Source organism: Odontesthes bonariensis, chromosome 19, assembly GCF_027942865.1.
Source record: "Odontesthes bonariensis isolate fOdoBon6 chromosome 19, fOdoBon6.hap1, whole genome shotgun sequence".
Lineage (NCBI taxonomy): Eukaryota > Metazoa > Chordata > Actinopteri > Atheriniformes > Atherinopsidae > Odontesthes > Odontesthes bonariensis.
Window position 1 is genome coordinate 19,585,876 of NC_134524.1, and position 27,865 is coordinate 19,613,740.

Consider the following 27,865-nt stretch of genomic DNA (forward strand, 5'->3'; position numbering starts at 1 on the left):
CGAAGTATCCAAGTTTCAGTATTGTGTTCAGCTTGAATTTTTTAATTTTGGTATCAGCCAGCCTCAGTTGTCTCATCTGCAACTGGTGCAGAACACAGAGCAGAGCAAGTGGAACCGGAAAAAACAGGCATCATTACTCCAGTTTTAGCATTCCTGCGCTGACTTTCCCGAAAATACAGATTTTGAAAAACCTTTTGTTTTCAAAGCTTTGACTGATCTGCTCCCAACACATTCCTGAACTTCTCTGCTGTCACTCTGCTTCCAGACTTCTTAGTTTGTTACCGACTAACCAGCTTAGTAACTTATTCACTTAACTTATTGGCAACTAATCTTTAGTTGGGAAGGGAGATTGACAGTTTTCCACTGTCAATAAATGTTCCTCATCTGTTGAAACCTTTAAGACACAACAACAAGGGTTAGAGATATTTTTGAGCCTAGACTTCATAAGTGGCATTGCACTTTAGGGTACGTCCTCACTGGCTTTATGGGGATATTCTGTTGTCTTTTAAGTGGTATTGTGTCAATAGACATGGTTAAAGTGCTTACAGGCTGGAAAATCAGATGGTTTCCTGACAGGTGAGCTCAAGCTAAAAAGCTTCTCAGAAGAGGCCCGTGTGAGGAGGGAACTTTTCACCATCGAAAACAAAAATTTCTTCGTGGTTCGAGCACACCGCATAACTTCTGTGTCAAACAGTTGCCGTAGAGAATCGCAGCCTGGATGTTCAGCTATTGGGAAGATTTAATAACAACGTAACAACCGCCTGATGCTGAAGTTGAAGTTGTGTAGAAACCCACAATGAGGCATTTGCTCAAACTTCTTTGAATTTTTTTGAGCTCTGAGTTCTTTTACACGGACAAAAATGAGCTTTTCTCATGGCTCTCCTCTGAGTAAATTTCAGAACGCTTAAACCCATATATAAAAAAAAAGAAAAGAATATCACTTTAAGGCGGACTCTGGATGACTGTGTGCATTTTTATATACAGTGGGTTTCTATTTCTGTTCCAAATCACTTCTGCTATGCTGTACACATTCTCTCAAGCTTAAATTTGTATGTTTTCATCGTCTGCCTACGATGTACTTGGCTTTATCATAATTTAAGTCGGTACCTCCAACCACACTTAAACTTCAACTTATATCAATGATCAAAAATCACAATATCTGTCAAAACAGATTTAACAGAGAATTTTTCTGCTTTTCTTTTTTTCCCCCCTGATAAATATTTCGTATAAAAATAAGCGTTTTTCCAATGAAAGTTCTGTTTTACTTTGTACAAATTCATAAATACAAAACAATGATGTACTGAAATTTTAAAGTTCAAAAATCAGGATACAGTGTGAGATAATACACAAGACAACGCGATACAGCCGTTAACACGGAGTGAATAAATGATCTATAACTTTCTATTTGACAATCTTCATAAACAAAATATATAATTTTGGCAGATCCCAGCTCATTTCATCACGTGAATCAACTGGACGCCACTCTCAACCTAAAATTACAAATTGTATCTGCAAAATAAAAAAAATAAAAAATCAGTATTAAGTTGCACTTTTTCTGCAGAGTTTCCCGTCACAACTTCTGGTTGATGATAAAGGTCTAGGTGAACTTCCTGATGAAGCGCAGTTTGAGGTACGTGATGATGAGCAAGCAGATGGTCATGATGGCAAGAGCCAGATGGTTCTGCCAGAGGCCCCAGGGGGAGTACTCGACGCCCTGCTCCTCCAGAAACGCCTCTCCTGTGCAGCTGGAGACGAACAAAGGTTATGTTATTGACAGCCTGAGAAGAGTTTTAACTGTGCAAGTAGGTGGTTGGTGATTGGCTGGCAGATTCACCTTTTTTAAAGGGGACACATTGTGCTCTGTTTTCATAAGCTAACACAATATCTTAAGGTCTTAAGAAAATGTCGGTGACGTGCTTTTATCGAAATGATAGACACAGAACAGCAGCTACTTCTTCCATTATTTTCCACCTCTATTCAAACCGATCATTTTAGGGTGTGGAATGACCCACTTCGCCCGGCTCTTCCTTAGGGTCTGCCTGTTTAGAAATCTGTAGTACTTCATAACCCTTATATAAGAGAGCATACACTCTCAGAAAATAATGTACAGAATTGTACCTTTAGGGGTACGATGGCTTGTCACTGGGGCAGTACCCTCAGAAGGTATAGTTTTGTACCCTTGTGGTTTGTACCTTACAGAGACCAATCTTGTACCTCTGGTGGCAATTTGGTACCCTTATACTGAAGTAGCCTAACACAGACTGTCTATTGTACCCCAGCATGTAGAAAAAAAGGTACATATATGTACCTTTTACCATTTGAGTACATATATGTACCTTTTGGACCCTCAAAAAGGTACATATAGGTACCTTTAGGTCCAATAATTAACCCTAGGGGGTACATTAGTATAGATTGTACCTCAGGGGACAAAAAAGGACTTGTACTGTACCCCTATTTCTGAGAGTGTACAGTGAATAGCCTGGGAGGTCAGACCACTCATCAAACTGAAAAATACTTTACTGGCAATTTCACTGCGCAACTGCCTTCTACTACTCACAGCTACTTCCATTTCCCACATCTGCAGCTGGATCATGGACAGATGCTAGGCTATTGATCCCTCTTTAAGGGACAATCGTGGGCCTAAAAGTCACCCATTTAAAGTTCCAAGATGTTAAATACGGAACATGTAACATAAAGACCTCTGACCGGTTAATAACAGTACTGAGACCATATGTCATAACTCCTCCGTCATATATTGGCTCCATAAACTCCGGACTTCCCTGCGTTCCTCTGCATTCTGTTTGCGTTTGTAGCGACCAGCATTAAAACTGCTGCTAATTTGGCCAATATTTCTTCTTCTTCAGTTTAGCAAACTGTATAACGAACGAGGAGAGTAAAAGAGTAAAAGAATTTCAACTTTCCACTTCTGAGGAGAAGCTGAAGTTAGGCAAAGATACAGTGATGGAGTGATGTATGTTTCCCCTGCAGACCGGAACAGCTCACTGAATGACACATTTTCCGATATATTGGGCCCCAAAAACAAAATGTCGTGCTTCAAAACGTAGGACAAATAGAATCCCACTGTTAGTGGTGACTGGAAGACATATATTAACCCTTATTCTTGAGAAACCTAGTCTCAATAGCTTGAGATTATGAGATTTAAAGAACAATTTCAAGCATAGCTGCTCTTAGCTTCCGTAATAAACAGCAGCTTACCAGCGAACAAACCGGGTAACATTTATCAAACAAGTAACACTAACTATGCAACTACTAAACTGACCAGCTCACACTTAATGTACAGTCATGTGAAAAAGAAAGTACAGCCTCTTTGCTTTCTAAAGTTTAGTAAAGGAGTAAAAGAGGAAGAACAACATGCTGGTTTGTACATCGGTGAGCGATCACTGTGGCAATCTGCTGATCTCTGACAGCACTGCGTAGCTGTTACTGTTAGACCAGTGACACCACGTCAGGCGTTAGTATCAATGCTCGGCTTTTGTGAGTGTGTCGGCGTTTCTTACGAGGATCCTGGAGGAATGGAGGAGCTATTCAACTCCTTACAGAAATTCAGCCCGGGGAACTCATTAGCCTGCAGAGCCTGCAGAGGGAGACAGATCAATCGACATCAACATTGTCTTGCTGCACTAAGCTTTAAACGTGTATCTTTTAATTCTCAGACATCATCCTATAGGGTGATTAACTATGTAGCGAGGGCAAATTAGAATGTAGGCATGTATACTTACACTGAGGCCATATCTGGGTATGCTGAGGTATTTTAACCAAGCAAGCCAGCTGACGATGGAGGGAAGATTCACCAGCAAGCCAGCAAAGATCTGCAGAAAAGATGAGAAATAAGTGGGCAGTATGCATGGTAAGGTTGCAGGATATTAATGGAGATCAGTTCACTTATACTCCACATACTCTTCTATTTAAAACAAATCAAATGTGCGCTGGTCTATCTGTAAATACAAAAAGCAGCATTGCTTTAACCCTACTGTTGTCTTGCGGGTCAAAAGTGACCCACTACCATGTTTAGCTGTAGAAAAAAATACCTTAAACTATCTTTTTCCAACTTGAAATTTTATGACTTTTCCTAAAGGGACATTAGAAAAAGTCATACTTTATTTTTGTTTATGTTTCCATGTGGGCTGTACACCACTGGGGTACAAAGATTGTCTTATGGGTCATTTTTGACCCGTGAATTATAAAAACATTTAAACACCAGAAAAAAGTTCACTGTTTTTTTCCCCTTTCAATATAATGAATTCAGAAGTAATTACTTCACATTTATATAATAGCAATAATAAACCTTTATTATGTAAAAGAAAACTGAGAAAACAAGAAAACTGTTGGTCTAGCTGACAGTTGGTTTGTGGTAAAAAAAAAAAAAAAGTGTAATCCTGAAAACTGGTGATTGTCTTTTTGTATTGTGCAACAACAAATACATGATAAAAAATGTATTGAATTGAGTTGAATAGATACATAACAGGTGGTTTCATCATACAAAATAGATTTTGGATTTAAAATTCCATTAAGTTGCTTTATTTTGGGGCTTTGCTAGGACGGGTCATTTTTGACCCATAGGACAAGGGGAGTAAACACAATGTTAAGACCGCACAAGGGTTATGTGTTAGCTTTTTTTTAGCTAACACATGTTAGCTTTTTTTCCCCTGGTTTTCTTCCTATTTGTAAAGTCTGAGCATTGCACTCTGCTACATGATGTAAATAAAGTTTGGAACAATCAATAGAATCCTTAGCTTCCTCTAGACATTCATCTTTATCCAACTGAGAAATCCTTGAGATCAAAATCTCTTTTAAAACGGAGACCTGAGCAGTGTTGCAGCCTTGGAACATATTAAAACACAGCATGCAAAACATACAATAAAAAAGCCATATCCATAATGAATACATCAAACAGGCTGAAGCAATCTCAGCCTCAGTTTCGATATTCAAGGCAAACATATTCAGCTCTGTTTTTTCCAGCATGGGATAATCTGGTCTATGTATTCTTGCCTTGACTACTATAATTCATTGTACACGGGTATTAGTCAGTTGGTTCAAAACACTGCAGCTAGACTTATTACAGGGGCCAAACTGTTAGATTTCATATTGATTTGAGAGTCACTGGCAGGACTGCCTGGACGTTGCTGGCAGGAAGAAAGCATCAGCGACGATCGATCAGAGCGATCACAAAATAAACTTTTGGGGAGCATACAAGCTTCACGTTTTTAATAAAAAAAATGGCCACTCTGTGCCACACCTGTTCATGATTTCAGCTGAAGACTGAAGGGAAATTTTTGACAGTACAAGGATAAAGTATTAGCTTCTTTAGTGTGTGCTGTTTTATGTAGATGTGCGGGCTTCACCATCATAAAGACGCAGGTGATGGTCATGAAGATATTGGCGATGGCCACCACCGTCTGGTCTGCTGAGATCGCGAAGGCCATGGAGGTGGCAGTGTAGGCCACCAGAGCAACGGTTAACATGAAGGTGAAGAAGGCCTCGACTGTGGCCTTCAGACCTGCAAACACACAAACAGGCAAAAATGGGCGCTTAAGTGACAAAGTTGGAATGCCAGCAAAATGTGCAATTGAAAGAAGTCTGTAAAAATGTGTACAAACAAAACAGATTCATTATTTGGTGGGGAAAAAAAAAGTAGCAGTAGTGCATATGGAAATAGTTTTTTCTTTGGCTTGTTTGTCTTCCACACACCTATCATGAAGTAAGCAACACAGCTGAAGACGATGGCGGGGATGGTCCTCAGTGTGATGATGTCAGACAGGATCTTACACAGGAAATACACGGAAACCCTGTAGTAACCGCTGATATACTCGTGACTGCAGACAAAGAAAAAACAATTCAAAAGTTGTAAGATTTCAAAGTATTCCATGAAAACGTACTAAACAAAGACATGCATCGCTGCGATGTTTAAATTTGTTTTGTACAAACTTATGTATCTATTGTGTAATCAACAAACGGAAAAAACGTTAAACTGGCGCGTTTAGTTTCAAAGTGTTTAATGACGAGAGGTTTTTTCATTTTCATTGTGACACAAATTTTCATCAACAGAGGATATTTTCAATTTCACTGCTGTCCTGCAGAGGGCAGCAAAGTGAGACGTGAGCATTGATATCAATCCGACTGCTGTGTGTGAAGCTGGTGTTGGGACTACTTCTTGTTGTTCTTGTTCAGTTGGAGATATGTACCATTGTTAAACACACAGCAGGACAAGTGTTTAAGCTCATTACAAAATCTCAGAGCCGTCACACTGCTGTTCATGCTCCATTTTTTTTTAAATAACTTTAAATGCTTCGAGGGTATAGTTGTCATAGACATGAAGAGGTCTAATTTTGCCCCTTTGAACAGAGCCAAGCTACTCGTTGTTCTGGTTCTGGGATTTAATTTCACTATTCTAACCAGGTCATAAAGACATGAGACTGATGTTGAACCATACGGCCTCTGCTTAAAGCAAAAGGAGATGTGCATCTCCAAAAAAAAAAAAAAAGTTAAGCTTTGTGGGGTCTAAAATGAAATAGAAAGCAAGGGTTTAAACAGATTTATGTCAATACAACGAGCACACACTGATATTGATTTTCTCTAATCTCATTCTGGGAAAGAATGTGAGGCTGCTACCCCCCCTCCAAAAAAAATTCCTGAAACCAACTGTAAACAAGGAAGATTGTTGATCGCCAACCGAGTAATCACACACAGATAATAATCTTTTCACCTAACTTCAATTAAAGAAAGAAAGGGAAAAAAAGTTGGTAACCTTGTGGGGACCTGGTATCTGTCCCCAGCTGGGCCCCACATTGTCTACTCACATGTTGAGCACAGATTGGTCTTATTTTACCTTCAGCATGAAAGTAGAAGTTCAACAATTCTAGTGACCTTTCACATCCCTTTCAATAGTTAACTTTGGCCTGATTAATGTCCCAAGGCGGATACCAAGCCCCCAAAATGTGACTGTTAAAGATTTTTGTCAATATGACCTCCCATTTTGATCTCCTCTTCTCATCCTCAAGAAAACAAGTAAATAAATAAATAACAAAAGTTAAAAAAAAAATCACGAATTACTCATTAAAGGGCTGGTTTCAAGAAAACCTGCACCGCGTCCCCATAAGTGTACACATGTTTGTGTGTCAGACCCACATGAAGAGTTTCCTCTCTGTGATGAAGAGTTCAGCAGCCGACAGCGAGCTGAACATCTGATTCACAACGATGAAGAAGAGAGCGCCAACCCTGAAAACAAGCATCCAGTAAACGACCTGACACAGTACAGACTTGAGACTCAGGCGCACAACAAATTCAATTATGTAATTCACTTTGGGCACACGTGATTCGTCCATTTTTACACAGTGGAAAGCACAGCCGGCTGGCAACACGCTGTAACCATTAGCAGTGTTTCAGTTATTACAGTTATGTATACTGCTGCTTTCAGTACTCCAGCAAGTATTTGATCTGTTTATTGTTTTTGAGACTTCTTTCAATTAATTTTCAAGATGTCATTACCAGTTTCGGGGCAATATCTCTAAAAGTCTCATCTGGCTTCTAGCCTCTCCTGTAAAATGTGTCAAACTTTTTTTTTTTTTTTTGCTGCACAATGCCTGTCTGTGATGTGCGAATGATGTGAAATAAACAAGAAAAAAATAAAAAATTATTGAGGTATCAGCGCTGCTCAACTGGTAAATGAAAGATGGGATACCTGTTCTGTATACCACTCTGATCGTCTTTGACATTGAAGAAAAGGGCTCCGACAACCAGAGCGAGGAAGAGCGTTACTGCAACCTGAACGACATTAAAAATGCAACAACGATTAAAAACAAGTTTCGACCGGGAATTTGCAGCCACCACGACAGCTGAACGCGAAAGGAACGTTACGGTTACAAACTTTAAGTGTCCGATACCGGCCAATCACAGGCCAATCGGCTTGCTCTGTTTGTCTACCTGAGCGATGGAGGTCTGAGGGTTGAGCAGGAGGTTGCGGAATGTTCTCTTGAGAACCCATCTGAACTGCGTCAGGAAACTGGTGTTGTAGGTGATGGTTCTGGAGGGAGCAGAGGAGGTTGCCTGCTTTCCCTGAGCTATCCTTTCTGAGACACAGAAGGTGCAACAAATTCATTCACAGCAAACATCTCTGCAAGTTGTTTCCCTCGGTTCATGTTTCTGTTCATTAGGTGTCCCGTAAAGTCTTAGTTTTGTGCGAAATTTAATCTCCATGAAGTTTTATTTTACCATTCATGATCAAATTACAATATAATTGTTTTATCCTAACATTGTTGTATTGTCGACGCTTCACACAAGAAGGAAAAGACAAAACATACCTGTTTGAGAGACTTTTTCTTCGTTGACTGTTACATTAAGCTACCTGCTGAGGTCAAGTTCAAAATAAACTGTAAAACAATCTCAGCGCTGTCAGGACATTGGTGGTTTGAGCAGTAAATTCAGCTGCATTTACGCTTTACGGCTTTTACAAAAAGCAACTTTTTTACGTGGCTGTTTGGCATCTCCGTCTGTGGTCATGAATAGTCTGTTGTCATTTTGATTGTTTTGCTCCTCCAAAAGACATTACTATTGTTTCTATCACTGTTTTGTGTCCTTTTTTGTGGTTATTTTGCGCTTCTTTGATGTCAGTTTCCTTCATTTCGCATATCTTTGTTTGCCTTCAGAGTTTGTTATTTTACAGTATTATGGCTTTCTGTGTCTTTCTGATCATTTTACCTTTTGTCGCCAATAAGTGTCTCTTGGTGGTCATTTTGTCGGCGTTTCCTTGTGGTCGTTTTGTCTCTATGCTTGTTTAGTGCCGCCGTGCGGCCGTATTGCATCTTCCATTTTTCCTACCTAGCAGGGATCTGATGGGCTTTACTTGCAGATCAGCATCTTCAGATGTAACTTTTGTGTTGCTTTCATGTTTTTAAATAAGATTTTGGTCTCTTCCAGCACTTGTACTTTCTGTACTCCTTTATTTCTCGTCTATGGCTCCTAAGTCTAAAAAAAAAAAGGACAAGATGGATGCTGATGATGTTATTTGCTCAAATATCTCAGAAAGGAAGCAATCTTTCTTTGGTTCTTGAAATTCACAACTTAAAATACTAACTCATGTGCATCGATTAGAGGTAATAATGGAGGGCTTTTGAATCCTAAAACTTTTATTGTCAGAGACTTCAGCACACTTTAAAAGGAGTTTTGAACCTAAGACTGAAACCTTTTTGTTACTTACCCAGCTCTGCTTTGGTTTGTTTGAAGAATTGGCAATTTCTGTACTCCTCCACCAGTTTTTCCTCGATTCCTATCCTGGACAACGACATGGAGTCTGCATCTGGACACGGACACAGAAAGAGTCAAGTCAGATAACCAAGTCCAAATGACAGGGTCTGAATGACACTCATTCGGCATCCATCCCACTTTGGAAGGAGCAGCTCTCATTTCTAGAAATATGGATGAATTTATTTGCCACCCTAAAACATGACAACCCAGGGCTCAGACCAGGATGCAGAGTTGTAGTCTTACACACTTCTCTGCAGCTTCCCACCTACTGCTACCCACCCAATCGATTAACACAAAAGGAGCAAATCCTCTTGTGCAAAAAGAAATTATTAAAACAAAAACTTTAACTGAACAAAAACATCAAACTATTAAATGTGGTTTGCTGAATATCAGATCTCTCCTTTCGAAGTCTCTGTTAGTGAATGAGTTGATTTGTGATCATCATATTGATATATTTTGTCTTACAGAAACCTGGCTGCAGCAGGAGGATCATGTTAGCATTAATGAAGCAACTCCCTCTGACTGTTTAAATGTTCACGTTCCTCGAACCACAGGCAGAGGAGGAGGAGTGGCAGCTATTTTCAGATCAGGGTTACTCATCAGTCCCAGACCCAAGATTAGTTTGAGCTCTTTTGAATATCTGATTCTCAGTTTTTCCCACGCAAAGTGGAAATCCCAGAAACCTCTTGTGTTTGTTGTTGTGTATCGTCCACCTGGCCCTTATTCTGAGTTTCTGTCTGAATTCTCAGAGTTTTTATCCCAGTTAGTGCTGAGTACAGATAAAGTCATTGTAGTGGGTGACTTTAATATTCATGTAGATGTTGAAAATGACTGCCTGAATATGAACTTTAATTCTATATTAGACTCTATTGGATTTTCTCAGAGTGTTCACGGACCGACTCACTGCCTTAATCACACCCTTGATCTTGTTCTGACTTATGGCATTGAGAGTGAACAGTTAACAGTGTTCCCTCATAACCCTGTCTTATCTGACCATTTTCTGATAACCTTTGAGTTTACATTACTTGACTATACAGTTTCTGAGAAGAAATTTACATATAGAAGGTGTCTATCAGAGGATGCTGTAACCAGATTTAAAGAATTAATTCCATCATCCTTTTCTTCACTGCCATGTGCAGATATGACAGAGGACGACTACATAAACTTTACTCCAGCAGCACTTGACTCTCTTGTTGACAGCACTATAGTTTCAATGCGTACAGCACTGGACAATGTTGCCCCTCTGAAAAGGAAGGTAATCAGTCAGAAGAGGTTGGCTCCTTGGTATAATTCACAGCTGCGTGCTTTAAAGCAGACTGCAAGAAAGCTGGAGAGACAGTGGCGTTCCTCTAATTTAGAAGAGTCTCAGTTAGTCTGGAAAGATAGTTTAACAATGTATAAGAAAGCCCTTCGTAAAGCTAGAACTGCTTATTATTCATCATTGATAGAAGAGAATAAGAATAATCCCAGGTTTCTTTTCAGCACTGTAGCCAGTCTGACTAAGAGTCCGAGCTCTGCTGAGCCAGTTATTCCTTTAACTCTCAGCAGTGATGATTTCATGAGCTTCTTTATTAATAAAATTGTTTCTATCAGAGAGAAGATTGATGGAGTCCTTCCCACTATTATTAGTGATGTATCATCAAGTACAGCAGCTTTAGAAGTATCTTTAGAACCTGATTTGTATTTAGATGGCTTCTGCCCAGTTGATCTCTCTGAACTAACAACAGCAATAGTCTCTTCTAAACCATCAACTTGTGTTTTAGACCCAATCCCAACCAGACTGTTCAAGGAGGTTTTCCCATTAATTGACACTTCCATATTGGATTTGATCAATCTGTCTTTGTTGACAGGATATGTACCTCAGACTTTTAAGGTTGCTGTAATTAAACCTTTACTTAAAAAACCTACTCTTGATTCAGAAGTGTTGGCTCATTATAGACCTATATCCAATCTCCCTTTTATGTCTAAAGTTCTTGAAAAAATAGTTGCAGCTCAGCTTTGTGATCATTTACACAGAAATAATTTGTTTGAAGAGTTTCAGTCAGGATTCAGAGTGCATCATAGCACAGAAACTGCACTGCTGAAAGTTACCAATGATCTCCTCTTAGCCTCTGATAGCGGACTTGTGTCTGTGCTTGTCCTGTTGGATCTCAGTGCTGCATTTGATACGGTCGATCACAGTATCTTATTACACAGACTTGAACATGTTATTGGGATTAAAGGAACTGCATTAGGCTGGTTTAAATCATATTTATCTGATAGATTTCAGTTTGTTCTTGTAAATGAAGAATCTTCCTCACACACCAGAGTAAGTCATGGAGTTCCCCAGGGTTCTGTGCTTGGACCGATTCTTTTCACTTTATACATGCTTCCATTAGGTAACATTATTAGACAGCATGGCATAAATTTCCATTGCTATGCTGATGATACTCAGCTGTACTTATCTATAAAACCAGATGAAACCAATAGGTTGGTCAGACTACAAGCATGTCTTAAAGACATAAAGACCTGGATGACTCAGAACTGTCTGCTGCTAAATTCAGACAAAACTGAAGTCGTTATCTTTGGACCTGAGCGTTTCAGGGAGAAATTGTCTAGCTATATAGTTACTCTAGATGGTATTTCCTTGGCTTCTAGTTCTACAGTGAGGAACCTTGGAGTTATTTTTGACCAGAACTTATCATTTGACTCGCATATAAAACAGGTTTCTAGGACTGCCTTCTTTCACCTTCGTAATATTGTTAAAATCAGGAACATCTTGTCTCAGAGTGATGCAGAAAAACTAATTCATGCATTTGTTACTTCAAGATTGGACTACTGTAATTCTTTATTATTGGGCTGTCCTACATATTCTCTGAAAAGCCTTCAGTTGATCCAAAATGCTGCAGCCAGAGTTTTGACGAGAACTAACAGGAGAGATCATATTTCTCCAGTTTTAGCTTCTCTTCATTGGCTCCCTGTTAAATTCAGAATAGAATTTAAGATTCTTCTCCTTACATATAAAGCTCTTAATGACCGAGCTCCATCATATCTTAAAGATCTCATTGTAAGATATTTTCCTAACAGAGCACTTCGTTCCCAAACTGCAGGTTTACTTGAGGTTCCCAGAGTTTCTAAAAGTAGAATGGGAGGCAGAGCCTTCAGTTATCAGGCCCCTCAATTGTGGAATAAGCTGCCAGTAAATGTCCGGGAAGCAGACACCCTTTCCACTTTTAAGACCAGGCTTAAAACTTTCCTTTTTGATAAAGCTTATAGTTAGGGATGGCTCAGGTGATCCTGAAACATCCCATAGTTAAGCTGCTATAGGCCTAGACTGCTGGGGGGCCTCATCTGACACACCTTTCCTCACTTTACTCTCTTTATGTATATGTGATATTATTGTGGTCATTAACTCGTGTTTCCCTGTTCCAACAGATATCCTTTGAATGGTGTTACAGTGCCGCCGTCGCGGTGGCCGTTGCGGTGGCCGTCGCGGTGGCCCCCTGCCCCCCCCCCCCCCCCCCCCTTTTCTGTCTTCTCAAACCCCAGCTGGTCGAGGCGGATGGCCACCCTTCCTGAGTCTGGTTCTGCCAGAGGTTTCTTCCTGTTAAAAGGGAGTCGTTTCTCTCCACAGTCGCCTCAGGCACGCCGCTCAGGCCGGGAGATTGGACCGAAAAACAAAAAGTTTTCAGTGCAATCTGTTGGTTTTCTTAGCTAGGAAATTGTTTTTGAATTGGCTCTATATGAACGAATTGGATTATTTTATGAATTATGATTATTATTAATTAATTGAATTCCAATTGGCTTGAATTGGACTTACTATCTAAGTGCCTTGAGATGACATTTGTTGTTTTTGGCGCTATATAAATAAAAATGAATTGAATTGAATTGAATTCGAGGGTTAAAGGGCCCAGAGACAGGGGAGAGCTTTGCATTTCTTCTTTGCCAAATTTGATTTGATTTAATCTTTACCAAACCGTTTAATTTCAAGCCTTTTGTGTGCAATCCAGATGACAACGTTGATTTGACTGAACATCCTCATCTTTATTTTTTCCTCAGGGAACACTTCACAAAGTTTTATTCAGCAAAAATATTTTTTTCTGCAATATTTATAACAGGATTATAGGAATTCGAGTTGAACTGCTCTTTGCAGCACTCACTTATGTGTAAAGGAGGACAAATAGAATTTGCCACCTAAAAACTGAACTGACCAAGTTTTTAACGTGCTCTGCTATAAAAAGAGGGGGGGGGGGACGACACACACAGAGTCTGCTTTAAACTGCTCCTCTTCCTGTCATCACTCACAGCCTGATAACTCCTCCCACCTTTTGTTCAACTGTTGTTCAGTCTGTCTGGATCTGCTGAAGGATCCAGTGACTATTCCCTGTGGACACAGCCACAGCAAGAACTGTATTAAAAGCTACTGGGATGAAGAGGATCAGAAAGGAATCCACAGCTGTCCTCAGTAAAGGGTGACCTTCAGAGCGAGGCCTCTTCTGGTGAAAAACACCATGTTTCCAGCCTTGGTAAAGAAGGTGAAGAAGGATGGAGTCCAAGCTGCTCCAGCTGATCACTGCTATGCTGGACCTGAAGATGTGGCCTGTGATGTCTGCACTGGGACATGGTTGTCGTACTGAAGTATCTGTTATCTCTGCTCAATGGATGAACATAAAGGCCATGAAACAGTCCCAGCAGAAGCAGAAAGGACTGAGAAGCAGAAGGAGCTCGAGGGGAGAAGACAACAAATTCGGCAGAGAATCCAGGACCGAGAGAAAGATGTGAAGCTGCGAGCTGCAGCTAATTGTCTCTGAGCTGATTGTCATGGTAACATGGGGGTGCAGCTCCTGGACATCAGGTTTGGTGCAGAAAACCGTTTTATCTTATATGGGAGGGTTTTGATGCCAGCAGATCTGAAGATAAAGGATAAGACTGACGATGGTGGGTTCATTGTTGGCATATTCATTCGTCAGGTCATTTGAAAGAACCACATTGTGGCTAGACAGGTTCAGTCTGATTAGTAAATCTGAGTAATTTCCATGAGCTGCCTCGACCTTTCTGCTGCTGACAAGCAAGCAGATTTCAGAACAGATTTTCACTTTGAGAAGATTTCACAAAACGCTGGACCTCAGCTGCTATGGCTGTAGAAAAGTTAAGGGTTGTTGCAGCTTCCTATAACTACCGATGGGAATTCTAAAGGTTTATCTTGTTCAAAATCCGAACTGCCTCAGCTGCAAACGTCTCACTGAAACCCTGTAGTTGCTTTTATTTTCCAGTGTTTTCTCCGTTTCCTGCGAATCCTGAAAACGCCAAACCCACCCACCTTCTTCGTCGATGTTATTGTAAGCGACAGCGGTCGAGTCTCCGTTGATAACGTCCAAGAAGAAGTCAGCGGGGTTGTTGTGGGCCTCGCAGGTGTATCCTTGAAAACAGTTCCCCAGATGAGTTACAAAACGTCCCCCAAATATTCAACATCGCTTTGAAAATTTGATGTTCACATTCTCACCGATGTCCGAAAAATACTCCAGCGCTGTCTGTGCTGGGCCGTGGTAAACCTGACCATTGTAACGACACATGAAACATTTAAAATGATGATAAACATGGTTCTTTCCATATGTTGACCGGGCTTCAAATTAAAAAAAAAAAAAATAAATAAAAAAAAAATCACTGGACAAATCTGGTAAAAACAGAAGTTGTGGTGACCTGTTTGCCGCTGACCAGCAGAGTGAGGCTGTCAAACAGCCGGTAGATGGAGTATCGAGGCTGATGGATGGACAGGATGATGTTGCGACCGTTGTTCGCCATCCTACAGAATTGGAAAGAATAAAGAAACGTGGATTTAACTCAAATTCAATGTTTTTCCAAGTATTTTGTATGATATTTCCTTTGCTATGTGCCACCTCTAAACACTATTTCTCCAAGCTATAACAAAAACATTATTTTGTAGGTTTATTTTAGGGGGTATTTAGTTTTTTTTTTATATTTTATTTCCTGGATGATTTTATTTCCTAACATCACTGGAATAAATAAACCCGACCGCTTTTATTGGAAGTACCACCAAAAAATAGCCCCTACAAAAAGTAATCCAACCTTAAAATGGATTTTAATCTGTGCTCCTTCATATGAGCAATTAAAGGGCAAAAATCGCCCAAAGTACCAGTAAACTCAAAAGTAAAACCTTCCAACCGGGGCTGTTTTGGGGCATAAAATATCCGCCAAACTTCACTTAGTCCCTGGTCACTGTGGTGGTAATTACAGAATGAACTGGGACCTTCTAAAAGTCAATGCTGTATAAGAGTTTTCTACCTTTTTCAATCTGTCAGGTTTTTTCGTACAAACAGCACTTATTTGTAGCTTAAAGACAAAAGGTTTGGAGAATATTGATTTATTTTTAGTCTTCTAGTTGCTGTTTTTTTATGTGGAACTGAGAACATCTCAGGGGACTTTGGGACATACCTTGCACGGGATGGGTTAGGGTTAGGGTTTCAGGGTTTTGAGTTAGAATCAGGTTTGGCGGGACATGAAGTCGGCGAGGATCCTCACAGCGACAGCAGTGTGAATGTGTGGGTGTGTTCACCTCTTCAGCAGCAGCAGCACAGAGTTAGCCGTGCTGGCGTCGAGGCCCGTTGTGGGCTCGTCCAGGAAAAGGACCGGCGGGTCGATGATCAGCTCCATGCCGATGTTCGTCCTCTTCCTCTCCCCACCGGAGATCCCCCGAATCAGCTGAGTGCCCACCTGCACAAAAACAGATGCCACACTTTCTGGTGCTCCCTTTCAGTCAGTTTTTTCAATTCTTTGTGTTTTTTCTTCATCTTCTTTCGCTTTTGTTTTAGATTTTTTCATATGTCTTTGATCCCATCCCTCACCACCCTTTACTTGCTTATTAATATTATATTTTCTGTCTTTGACTCCTTGCCTTTGATGATCTTTCTCGTAACTTTCATTACCGTTTCTTTTCTTTAAGCCTTTTATTCTTTCTTGTTGTACCATCTGAAATGATCAGTGTACAACTTGCGTGCTTTATTTTACTTATTTTCTTGATGTTTTTGTTTTCATCTCATGACTTTTCTATCTTATAAACAACTTTCTTTGTATCTCTGTCATGGTTCTCCGGCTTTTTTTCGCCTCTTACCGTCTCCTTTGACTGCATTTTGTACCTTTTTGGAGTTACAGCCTCTGTTGTTGCTTATCTTTTCTCCCACTTTTCTTTCTTTGTGCTCACTTTGAGTTTTATCTTATCTCTTCCTCGCCTTCTCCTCACCTTGGAGTCAGCCACTTTCCCCAGTCCCAGCTCCTGGATCAGTCTGTTGACTTTCTGCTCTTTCTCCTGCTGAGGGATGCTTGATGGGAGACGGAGTGCCGCTGAGAAAGTAAAGTTTTCTCGGACAGTGAGAGTTCCCATCACCACGTCGTCCTGCAGACAGGAAGCTGCGGCTTTAAACTGACAAATCTAAACTCAAACATTTACATAATGCTTGATGAAAATTTCGTTCAACAACATCTTTCCACATTGAATTTCATTTCCTTTCCTCTGATTCATGACCTCAGAGTTTCTAAAACAATTTTTGTTTTTAACAAGACTAAAACAGATTTGGCCGAAGCTGGTCTTATTGTTGCAGGCAGCCTCTTCCTTCCAGGAAACGCTCCTGAATCAAAGAAATTCTGGGCTGGCTGCTGCAGGTCTCACTTCCTGCTTACTGAACCCACCTGCACCACATATCCAGACAGACACTTGAAGTTCGGAGGCTGAGGAGCTCCGTCGATCAGGACTTCTCCTAACAGGCCCGAAGGGTCTTTTCTGGCAGCCAAAACGTCCAGAAACCTGAAGGAAAAACAGTTCAGAGAAGCCTGGTTTGGAGACAAAAAAATATATGAAAAAAGAAAATGCAACAACATGCAGCTTCTTTTCCTTTTTTTTCTTTAATGGGCTATATTTTCCATGTGACATGTTAGGGAAAGAGAGATGTAACAATTGGATTGTGGACATGGATAGACAACATTTCAAGTTTGTATTTTCACGTAAATACAGCTCTATGGAAGTTTTTCTGTGCCATCAGAGTTTAAATACGAATTTCTAATATTGAAGTTTTTACAACATCAAAATCAGACTTTGAATTTGAAAAACCAACAGTGTAAAAAAAATATATCAATTTCTAATAACAAAAATCAGTGTAAAAAAATTCAACATCTAAAAATTCAGTGGAAAAAGAACCAGACTCAACATCCGGGTAAAAAGGGGGGGGAAGCAATCGATCCCCGTCTCAATTCATCCGACGGAAGTTGAATTTTTTTACACAGATTTTTTTTTAGATGTTGAATTTTAGATGCTTTCTCTTCACCATGCAGCTGAATATGAGAAACTATGCAAAAACAGCGCCGTCTTTTACCTTTTTGTCCTCCCCACTTTTCCCGCACCAATTCAATGCCATCAGCAAGGGAGTTAAGAGATGAACAAACTGCTAACACTGACAGATCGTTGCTTCATTTTTATATCTGGATGAAAACCTGACTCGTGTTCGCATTTGTCTTCGACGTTTTCTCTCCCGAGAAACACATTTGCAACACTCACGATGACTTGCCGCTTCCCGTCGCTCCCATGATGGCGTTCAGGCCTGGCTTCATGATCCCACTGAGAAACACAGAGGAAACATTAACAGCGGGGAAATGCTATCATCATATACAGTTATAACAGTGCACAGAACCACGCCCTCTGCTGCAAGGCTTTTCAGAATACAAAGAAAAAATACGATCCAAGGTGCCTCCTTTCGCTTTGAATCCAGCTTTCCATAATTCAACTTTTACCACATGATCATGTTGTGGTCAGGTCAATGTGGCGGGAATGTTTTGTAAGCTGTCAGGACAAAAATAGGTTTCACCATCGCGTGAACCACAGACGGAACGCACCTTTCACTTTGTCAATGATTACACAGACTGATCTGTAAAATACAAAAGAGAACAGCGCCTATAAACTGCCTGTACGCGAGCACACAGCGCCCTTTGACCAGTTAAGAGTTTTCATAACATTTACACCATAAAAAGACATTTTCATAACAGAGCTTAGTCATGTACCAGTCACCTGTTCATACTTCAGCCATACAGCAATCACCAAGCCCTTATCTCACTTCCGAATTGTCACATTCCTTGACTCCTCACATCTTCGTCCCTCCCATCAGGGATGTGAGCAGAGGTGACGAGGAGATACACGAGGGGAGAGGAGGCGAGGCCACAGTCACATGTAGAAGTGAGATATCCTCAATTCAGAGCCAAAATGCTAAACCGACGTCAATTACCGCTGTATGACCTTATGTCAGGTTTTCACTTCATGTGTTTGGGACATCGCATGAATTATGGTCAACTCTGGATTATTCTGAGGCTTGAGGATTATTCGGGGACAAGAACAAAAGTCAAACCCGACTGATCCAAACCGCTTTCAGCAACAGTACAAGATCATTGAAAAGAGGAGAAATATCAGTAAATGACTGTTTATGATTTGTCACTCTAGCCAAATTTTGAATCTGCCAACTAAAAATTCAGATTATGACTCTCACATTTAAAACATTTAAACAGAAGGGCATATCATACACATGAACAACATGCTGACGTAAACTGATGACATAACAAAGGTGATTTAAAAGCTTTACTTTTCATTTCTGATCAACGTTTGATTATCCTTTGCCGACACCATTTCAACATTTCCACAACCGAACAATGTTCTGAGAGAAAGATTAGTGCCAAAAGCAAATTATTAATGACGAGGATCTCTCGCTGAAAGAACACGGAGATTTACGCTCGTTAGAGATGCTTCTTTTGCCACATCTCTACATTTCCTCAACGTTTTTTTTTTCTCCCACTTTTAAAAATGCTTCTTCCATAACGGTGATGCAGTTTTAGTTCTGCATTACTGGGATAATTAGCACCAAGTTGTCTTATTATTCGAGGAACTGAAACCGTTTTTTTTTTCTTTCCACCACCTCAGCAAACTGAGAAAGCAGTGCCTGCTTAATTGAAGCAGTCATGAAACTATGACAACACCCCCCCACCAACATGTCAAGTCATCCAGTCAGGAAAGTCATACATTGCAGTCGTGACGCTGCAGTTTTTCTCTATGATGGCTCTTTCTTTCCCCTTTTTAGTCTCAGGTAATTCTTCTCTCATTTTTCATTTACACATTAAAATGGCGGCTTCACCACATTAAGAGGGTGTTCATTCGGGTTTTTGACATTAAAAGTCAAATGAGGATGGCGGCCATGGACAATTCTGTTTCGCTTTAACCTCTCAGCCTTTGGTGGACATTTTTCCAGTCTTTTTGCCGACTCTGACAAACGCACGGAAAAGTAGCACCTCTCGGATCGCCTCTGTTGTGCAACACTCATCACTCATCGTTTGACCTTTTCACAGTCTTTGACGAATGCAGGGAGATGACTTCCCTCCGTTCGAAGGCTGTAATATCATTTAGTCAGCAAATCTCAGAAAACATGACAAAACGCTTTAATTCCAGCTCTGGAAGTATGACGAGACATTCACGAACGCATAAAGATGAGGATAGAGATGCACCTTGGGTGACAAAGGAACGGCGTAGAAAGGTGTCACAACAGGATGCCGGCTTCATTCTCAAGAGTACAGATTCATTATAGCACAGACTGAACCCACCTTCAACTCTGTTGTCAATGATTACACGCAAGAGTAAATTACCAAAGATACGAGCCACTACTGACTATGTATTGTAAATTCAAACCGTAAAACACATGTAAAGAGACACAAAGTGCCCTTTGACCGATTACAGCTTTCATAACATTCGCACGCACATGAAAATTCTGTTTTCATAACACTGTATAATCAAATACTAGTCACCTGCTGGTGATTGAGCCACAAAGCAAACATTTGAACAAAAAAATTTAAAAAACGTCTTCATTTGGGAGTCAAACAGACTTAATGGGTTCTTCGAGTCTATGACTTGCTGGTAACTTGCACATATTGTATTCAGTTACTCATGTTATTTTATGTTAGCTTTATTTAAATTTTTTTTTTTTGTCTTTAGTACTTTCCCTCTTGTACCTTGACTGTTGCCCAGCAATTTCCCTCGGGATAAATAAAGCTTTTTGAATCTTGAATCTTGAATCAAAGTTCTGATACCAGTGGAGCAAAGGCTTGGACTGAACTTTTTCCTGAGTGTTCGGTTCTGGATTCATCAGAGAAGAGCACACTACACCAACCCTACAGTAGACTAACATGATAATCCATCCTAAAGTTTTTGAGACATTTCAATCGAAACAATTGAAAGCTGAAAAATCAGTCACCAAATCTTTTTGAGAATCATGAATGACTGAGTAAAACCAGAACTAAGCCTCGAGTAGAAGGTGGAAATTTGCTGGTTGTAGCATTCTCTCTTAATATTGGACAGATTCACAAATCTTTGCCTCTTTCAATCATTTATATCCTAAAAGACAAGAACATACTGTAGGTTCCAGATTTTAAATTACCAAAATCCAAAGTCAACAAGCTTCTGTGACTTTAACACGTGAACTTTCTCACATAGAGAAGCTGCAAAGGTATCGAGGCAGGCCAGCATCCTGCCGCTGTGCCTGTTTGTTGGTTTAAGCTCAGAGTTATTGTCCTCTAACAAGGTATGTACATATGTGTGTGTTCCAGAAGCAAAGTGGAAACCTGAGTCTCCCCACCAATGAAACTTCCTTCCTCAAAACATGTGAGAGTATTGGATCCAGAACAGGCTTGATCGTGTCACGTTGGCTTCCCAGGTGGGCCACCGATGCCACGTAGACAAACAAACACACAATAACTGTTAATGCAGATTGTGCAACATCAGGTTACCAAACCGACGGCATACTCCACCTTCTCAGGAAGGAATAGAGTTTATGCAACTGAGCGCAAAAAAATACCACACCGTGACTGAATATAACAAAACTGTACAACACTGACACCAGTCTTATCAGAGCCCTAACCAATAAAGACCAGCGACAACTAGAAGTATTTGAAATGGGACAGAATGCTGATCTAACACCTGTTACACGGTGTTAGAGGGTTTTTTGACAACTGTAAATGGCGCTTTCATAAACCATGCGATTTGTTGTCTCTTTCCATTAGCACCTAAGCTTAAAATGAGGTAATATGTTCACTTTGTGAGCACACATCACTGAATTTCACTATGACATGTGGCACAAGTGTCACCAAGAGTTGATACTACAGCTTAGTAAGACAGTTTCATTTCCTCAATTGACAACTAAATTGGCAACTAAATACAACAGCAGGAAATAGTTTCAAAATCCTGTAACTCAAGCACTTGGTGGAGCTGCTGCAAAATTGCTTTGAAATTTTATCGCCGTGTCATGGTCTCCTACGTAGAAAAGCAGCTCTAACACCTTCTGAAATAAAGCCTTTGATCCGAGTCTTAGCTCTACATATGATATAGCAGAAAGAATATTTGGATGCTTTTTCTAAGGCAAAATAATGATTCTGTGGGCCAATAAAGGAAGCATCTTTTACTTTCAGATATTATTTCTCCCCTTTAGCTCTATCAAAACTGACAAAGATATCGCAAGATAAGAAGCTTTCCCTTATTCTCAAGCAAAACGTTCCTGTTGGTTTCGTCTTAGTTTTCACCAAACACGCTGGCTTTCCTCTTCACTCTTTAACTCTAATGAGGCATTTAAGAAATCAATTTAAACATAAAACTTGTTTTTGTTTTAAAAAGAAAATATATTTGGTGACCCATTGTGCTCCCCCGACGCCACGTTTTGGACACAGCATACAGAGTACTCACTTGAGGTCAACGAGGATGTCTTTGGTCGTGGTCTTCCGGGAAAAACAGCCCCTTCCCTGTTTCACTTTGTAGTAAATATTGTGGAAACTGACAGTGGCACCATGCTTCTGTTGGTTTGAACCTGCAAACTGAATAAAAGGAGTTAATTCACCCCAAGGCATCCTCTGTTACTAAAGTGCACAATGCTAGTGTGAAAAGAGGAAGTCACCTTGTGTTTGGAGTCTCCATTTAGCTCCATCTCAGTCATCATGTGTGACATCGTTTTCACTGTCCTCTGCCACCCAAAGCACGGAAGAAACACTTTGTATTAACACTTCATTTACATTAAGGTGGATCATTAGAATAAAGTGAAACCTAAAAGATTTTCTGCAAATGCGTAAGTGGTCTGACTGAATCATTCACAGCTATTTTCACAGATGAACATCGGAGGAGAAAACTTGTCTGACAAAGGAAAGAGAAAAGTAGGTGGATGAGAGCAGCTTTAAGGTGAATTTGGTTGTATTAATGAACAATACTGCTTTACTGTTTTTACAAAAAGATGCAAAGAGTGTGAACTTTGGAGGAGCGGAGCATGGTGATCCATTTGAGTCTAGTTGAGCATATATTCATGCAGAGCGATCTGAACCCAAGCCGCCGCATTATCTGGGTGTGTTTGTTAAGTTTTGAGAGCTTCCCATTTTATATGATTTTGTTCAGAGTAAAATACATACATGGTTTCTAAAAGTTTGGTTCTGGTCGGAGTAACAGTAGATGTTATTTTTGAAGTTCGAGAATTCTTTGCAGTCTGCTTTAAATGTTCAAATTACAGGTTAAGAGTTACAACGAGCACAGGTATTTTGATAACTGCGGATTTTTCTGTGCATCTGCACCTGTTAAATCTAAATACAGATGTAGTTTTGGGCACTAAAAACAAAAGTTTTAGGAGAATGCACTAAAGGTGAAAATTTTCTCAGACTTCAGCTTCAATGTTAATACTGGAACACCGGAGGCTTTGTCATGCAACATCAGATATCTTCTTGGTTTACCGTCACAAATATAAACCAATCTCCCTGTTACTATGGCTTGTTAACAAGATATTTTTACATGTTTTGTACATAAAAATGCAGCTGTAAGCAGACTACATTAAGGAAATGAGGTGTAAGAAGTATTCTGCTACGTAAAACAACACTACACTCTTGCCAGTTATGGACTAGAACCGACTGGACCTTCAGTTTGTGGGACAACTTTGAGAAAGAAGTGTTTGCTGCTGAAGAGCGGCGACAGAATGTTTGTGTGTCCACTCTTTCACTGTTGCCTTTGATTGAAATGCTTCAAAACTACATTAAAAGGCAGGAAACTGTTATGAGATCACGTCAGGCCTGTCAAAAAGGTTTTTGTATGGAAAGATTAGAAAATATGTAGCTGCGGTTGTTATTTATATCTTTTCAAACAGCACATTTACGCTTTAAGTGACTGATATTCTTAACCCACAACTTGCACTTTTAAGTGAAAAGAGAAATAATTACTGCAAATCTCAATGTTGTTCATTGGCAACTACAGATCGGCTCTGTTATATGTCCAAAAATGCAGCTCACGTTGAAGCTGATGCTTATTTGGATGAAAACCCCATCGAAAGGCTTCATGTTTTTGTTGTGTTAAAATGCCAAAACTCCAAAGCAGCTAAATCTAATTCTTTTGTCTGTTTTCCCTCAGCGTAAACCATCCTCTACTCATTACATAACTCACGTTTAGACCTCAGACAAGTCTGTTTAAAAAGATGCAAGTTCAAATACTTTATTTCTTACCTGCTTAAGTTGGTCAATCCCAGTGAGAACGGCCACTTACATCCAAACCACAGGCTGCTGACGGGGTGAGTGAAGGGAGTCACACTGCAGAGATCAATGTGTGTTTGGCAGAGAGAACAGTTTGTTTAGTGTACAGCGAGTGTGCGCATGTGTGTGTTTGGTAAGCTTGATTTCATGACTAAGGCGTGATAAGATAAGTAGGGAGAAGGGCAACGCTGTCCGCAACTTTCTCCTCTTAAACCTCTGCAGTCATAAGAAAAACCACAGTAAAGAGTAAAAGTGAAGCTGCTTAATGCTTCAGAGTCACATAACCAGTACATTACAGGCTTATCATCATTGTGATAACATCTGCAGAACATTTTTGCCAAACAGTAAACAAGCTTTGTTTGAAAATAAATTGGCCAGAGCTTTGATTTACTCCAGTTTTTGCTTGTCAAAAAGGCAAACTTTAGAACTCATTGAATAAATAATGGTAAAATTGTGAACAGATAAGTGGACTGAGCATCGCTTATCTTTCTCAGCGGTGCTTTATATAACAAGCCGCAATTACTAACGCACTATATGACACTCATAATAGTGATGATACATGAGAGGCAGTTTATGGGATTCGGTTTATTGCCGAAGGACACTACTGATCTCCCAGTTAAATGATGATATCATGAGCCATAAACTGCATTTCAACCACAGTTACCCTCAAGGTTTGTTCAGAATTTTGAAACTTTAGGGAACCCACCCTCCTCTTGCTGTGGGCTCAGCTTCAAACCTTGTTACTGCTTGAATGGGAAGGTTTTTTTTCTTTCTTTTCAAGTTTGTATCGGACTCGCCCATTCTGTCATTGTGTTTTTTTTTTTTTTTTTTATGTAATGAGCTTTTTCAGAGGGTAAGAAGTGCAAGTAAGCAAGAAAATCCAACTGAAATCTTTTCAGCAGAGACAGGACATCTGAAGCCAATCAGGGGGCTCAAAAGTTGCCTGAAATGTTGACAAAGTGAAAATAAATCACGAGCTTATTTATCTAATTATCAGATACTCTCACCATGTGTCTGCTCAGAAGCACAGCCCCCCCACCCTTGTCCGGAGTCCTTCCTTCAGATCACTGATGGTTAAATAATCAACACAATGACCGCAGCAGTCTGGCGCACATCTGGCACGCGATAACACGCGTAACGTTACCGTCAGACTTAAACGCCACGCTGAAGACAGATCCTGATGAGGAAAAAAAAAAAGAAAGAAAGAAGAAGCCTGGTCGGGCAGAAACCGTCCGCTATTCCAAACCAAACCCCTACACATGCAGGACGAGCTGATTTCTTGCAGTCAGCAGTGAAATCCCGACCGGAGCAGAGGAGGAGCGGGCGGGGACAGAGCAGCGCAGAGCCGAACAGTTTCCAGCCGCAGGAAGTCAGAAGCACTCACATCCTGTTCAATCTAATTCTGACCAAATGAATCAGCAGCAAACCCATCCATCTGCCCGTTCTCTGTTCCAAGCCGTTTTAATTGCGACACTCTTGAAATCCAGGCGATCGGTGATCGACCTGTTCCCGGTTCGGCATTTTTCATCATTTCTTATGTAAGTCAGGCAACTTCTCCATGCAGAGCAACAACTTTCACTACTATCCAAGTGACTGGGATTCTCACATCCCCACAACAGGCCACCGGATGTTATTAGCACGTTTTTTTCTTCTTCATCAGCTGGAAAACGTTTGCTCTGTGATACTTTGTGAGCACAACCATTAAAAAAAAAAAAAAAGCTGTGCCACGTCCTGATCCATCTCATAACCTATTTTACAGCGAGGTGTGGAAACTCAGAAAATAAGGAAGAAACAACAGAACAATATTTGCTTTGACCACCTTTAATCTCCAACACAGCCTGGACCCTCTGAGACTGGCTTTCTTGTAATTTCTTTAAGTATTCTTCAGGAATAGTTCTCCAGGCTTCTTGAAGAACATTCCAGAGTTCTTCTTTCTTCTGTTGTTTGGTTCTCTGTCAAGATGATCCCACACTGCTTCAGTAATGTTGAGGGTCCGGGCTCTGGGGAGGATTCATCCCTCCATCAGACCTGCTGCTGTCAGGATCTGGGATTTTTGTGATGTTTTTTGTGACTTGGTTATTGGTATTTTTGTTCAGTGCCTATTTGTGTTTTCTGTGTTGGATCAGTCTTTGTTTCATTTTGGTTCTGTTGTCTTGGTATTCAGTTGTTTAATTAATCCTTGTGTATTCTTTGTGTTAGATTAATTTTCAAGTTAGTATGCTCTCCCTCACCCTCTGTCTCCTGCCCTCTGCCCTCTTCACTCTCACCTGCAACCCATTACTAATCAGCCACCAGTTCCCACTCCAGCAATCACCTCCCCAGTGTATTTGCCTTTCTAGTTCCACCACTCCTCGCCAGATCCTCGTCCTATACTTCGGTATTCCTTGTCTAGTCTTATCTAAAATCATAGTGTGTATTCCTTATCTTCTATGTCTGTATTGTCTGTTCCTACGCCCCTGGTCCATGGTTTCCCTCGTCAGTCCTCTCTGCACGTATTTCAGTCTGTTTTGTTATTTTCTTAGTTTTATGTTCAGTTTAGTTTTTCAGTATTCCAGCCTTTGCTGCGCTTTTGTTTATAGCTTTGAAAATAAATCCATTAACTTCATTTTGGCTCTCGTCCGTGTCTGCACCTGGGTCCTCCCTTAACGCACCATGACAGTTGCCACTGGTTTTCAGTCCACTTCTTGTGTCATTTGGCACACCTCAGCCTTTTCTCCCTGTTTCCCTTACATAATAAAAGACCATTTCTCACCCTCATTGAGGCAAAAATACAGCACAATCACTGAGGTAAAAAGAGACGTATACTTAAGATACAATTTTCTTTCGTTGTATATGTTGTCAGTTTTAACAGTTAGATAGTTGTAACTACAACTGGTGAGAGGCAAGGTTCCCCATGGACGGGCTTTAGAATCAGCAGTTAATCTAACATCCATGTGGTGGGAACCTGGAAATAACGTGCATGGGGAGATTGCACAAACTCCACATGGAAAGGCCCCAGCTGGTATTCAAACTGGGAACCCTCTTGTTTTGAGGCGACAGCTAACCACCACACCACCGTGCAGCCTCATAGAAATGTTCAAGCTTTCTGGATTTATGGACATTGCACACACAGTCATAACTGAATCGCTTCATTGGACACAGAGAAGAAACATGACTTATGGATAAGAGATCATAGCTTTTTAGAAATTAGTCAGTGAGAGTGAATTTGATCTGACATGTCTTACTTGCAGCCCTACCACATCTCATGCAACATAATGCTAAAATCATTGTAGCCAATGTAATGGCAGGAGTGGTCCTGCCATTGAGCTCAGTCAAAATGCGAGTGGCTGCTGGTTTTCTAATAACAGACACGGCCATGATCTCAAAATGGAAAAGTTTGAACTGCTCTACTTCTCAGCCTGAATCAAGTTGTCATCATAAAATACAACAAATAATGGATTAGGGACTTGCTTTTTGTTCTTAGAATATGACTTTTAAACATATTCAGGAATATGTATTTCGGACATCTGACCACTAGAGGGCAATAAAGTACCATCTACATTTACAAGAACTTGTGAGTTATTTTTTTTAGTTTGAAATGGTCATATTTTAGGAGAAGGACATGCTCTTCTAGCATCACGTTGTTTTTTTTACTGCCCCAAATAGAACGAGTCTTCAGTGATGTGCTGACAAGCACGAAAGAATAAGAAGTGTAAAAAAATTTAAACTCTAAATGTCACACACTGAAATTGGTCCATACAAAAATAGCCACAGTTTCAAAACACACTCTAACATGGCTACTTACACCGAGGCATTTCCTGAAGGTCAGCACACGCGCAATCTATCACAAGGGTTTAAGGGTCCAGTAACAGTGTGTCCCCGGTTTGGGAGGTATTTTGTTTCACTGCACTTACTTAAATTTTAATGCGAGTATGTGTGCTGTTTGCACCTTCTGTCACCTTGAGAGAACTCAATGGATCTCAGTGGTTCCTATATTTATTCTCAATCATCTCAACGCGCGCACATTGGCAGAGCCTGAGATTCCTGTTACACTATTGGC

At 40.4% G+C, this 27,865-nt stretch overlaps 1 protein-coding gene across 2 annotated transcripts; it reads right to left on the bottom strand.

Moving 5' to 3' along the window:
• Nucleotides 1-989: 989 nt before the first annotated feature.
• abcg2a (ATP-binding cassette, sub-family G (WHITE), member 2a) lies at nucleotides 990-27,754 on the bottom strand. 2 transcript variants are annotated; one of them, XM_075451220.1, is made up of 20 exons: nucleotides 27,611-27,754; nucleotides 23,800-23,883; nucleotides 22,224-22,289; nucleotides 22,016-22,143; nucleotides 17,807-17,866; nucleotides 16,945-17,059; nucleotides 16,499-16,651; nucleotides 15,815-15,972; nucleotides 14,941-15,043; nucleotides 14,744-14,792; nucleotides 14,561-14,659; nucleotides 9,215-9,313; nucleotides 7,942-8,087; nucleotides 7,700-7,782; nucleotides 7,147-7,236; nucleotides 5,710-5,834; nucleotides 5,364-5,518; nucleotides 3,741-3,830; nucleotides 3,519-3,595; nucleotides 990-1,745 (listed from the first exon to the last, which is right to left on the bottom strand). In XM_075451220.1, exons 3-20 carry the CDS (start codon nucleotides 22,272-22,274, stop codon nucleotides 1,598-1,600), a joined length of 1,929 nt encoding a protein of 642 aa, XP_075307335.1. In that variant the 5' UTR covers nucleotides 22,275-22,289; nucleotides 23,800-23,883; nucleotides 27,611-27,754; the 3' UTR covers nucleotides 990-1,597. The 2 variants fall into 2 exon arrangements, with proteins under 2 accessions (XP_075307335.1, XP_075307334.1); XM_075451219.1 differs by lacking the exon at nucleotides 27,611-27,754 and adding an exon at nucleotides 24,834-25,141.
• Between the last annotated feature and the right edge of the window lie 111 nt (nucleotides 27,755-27,865).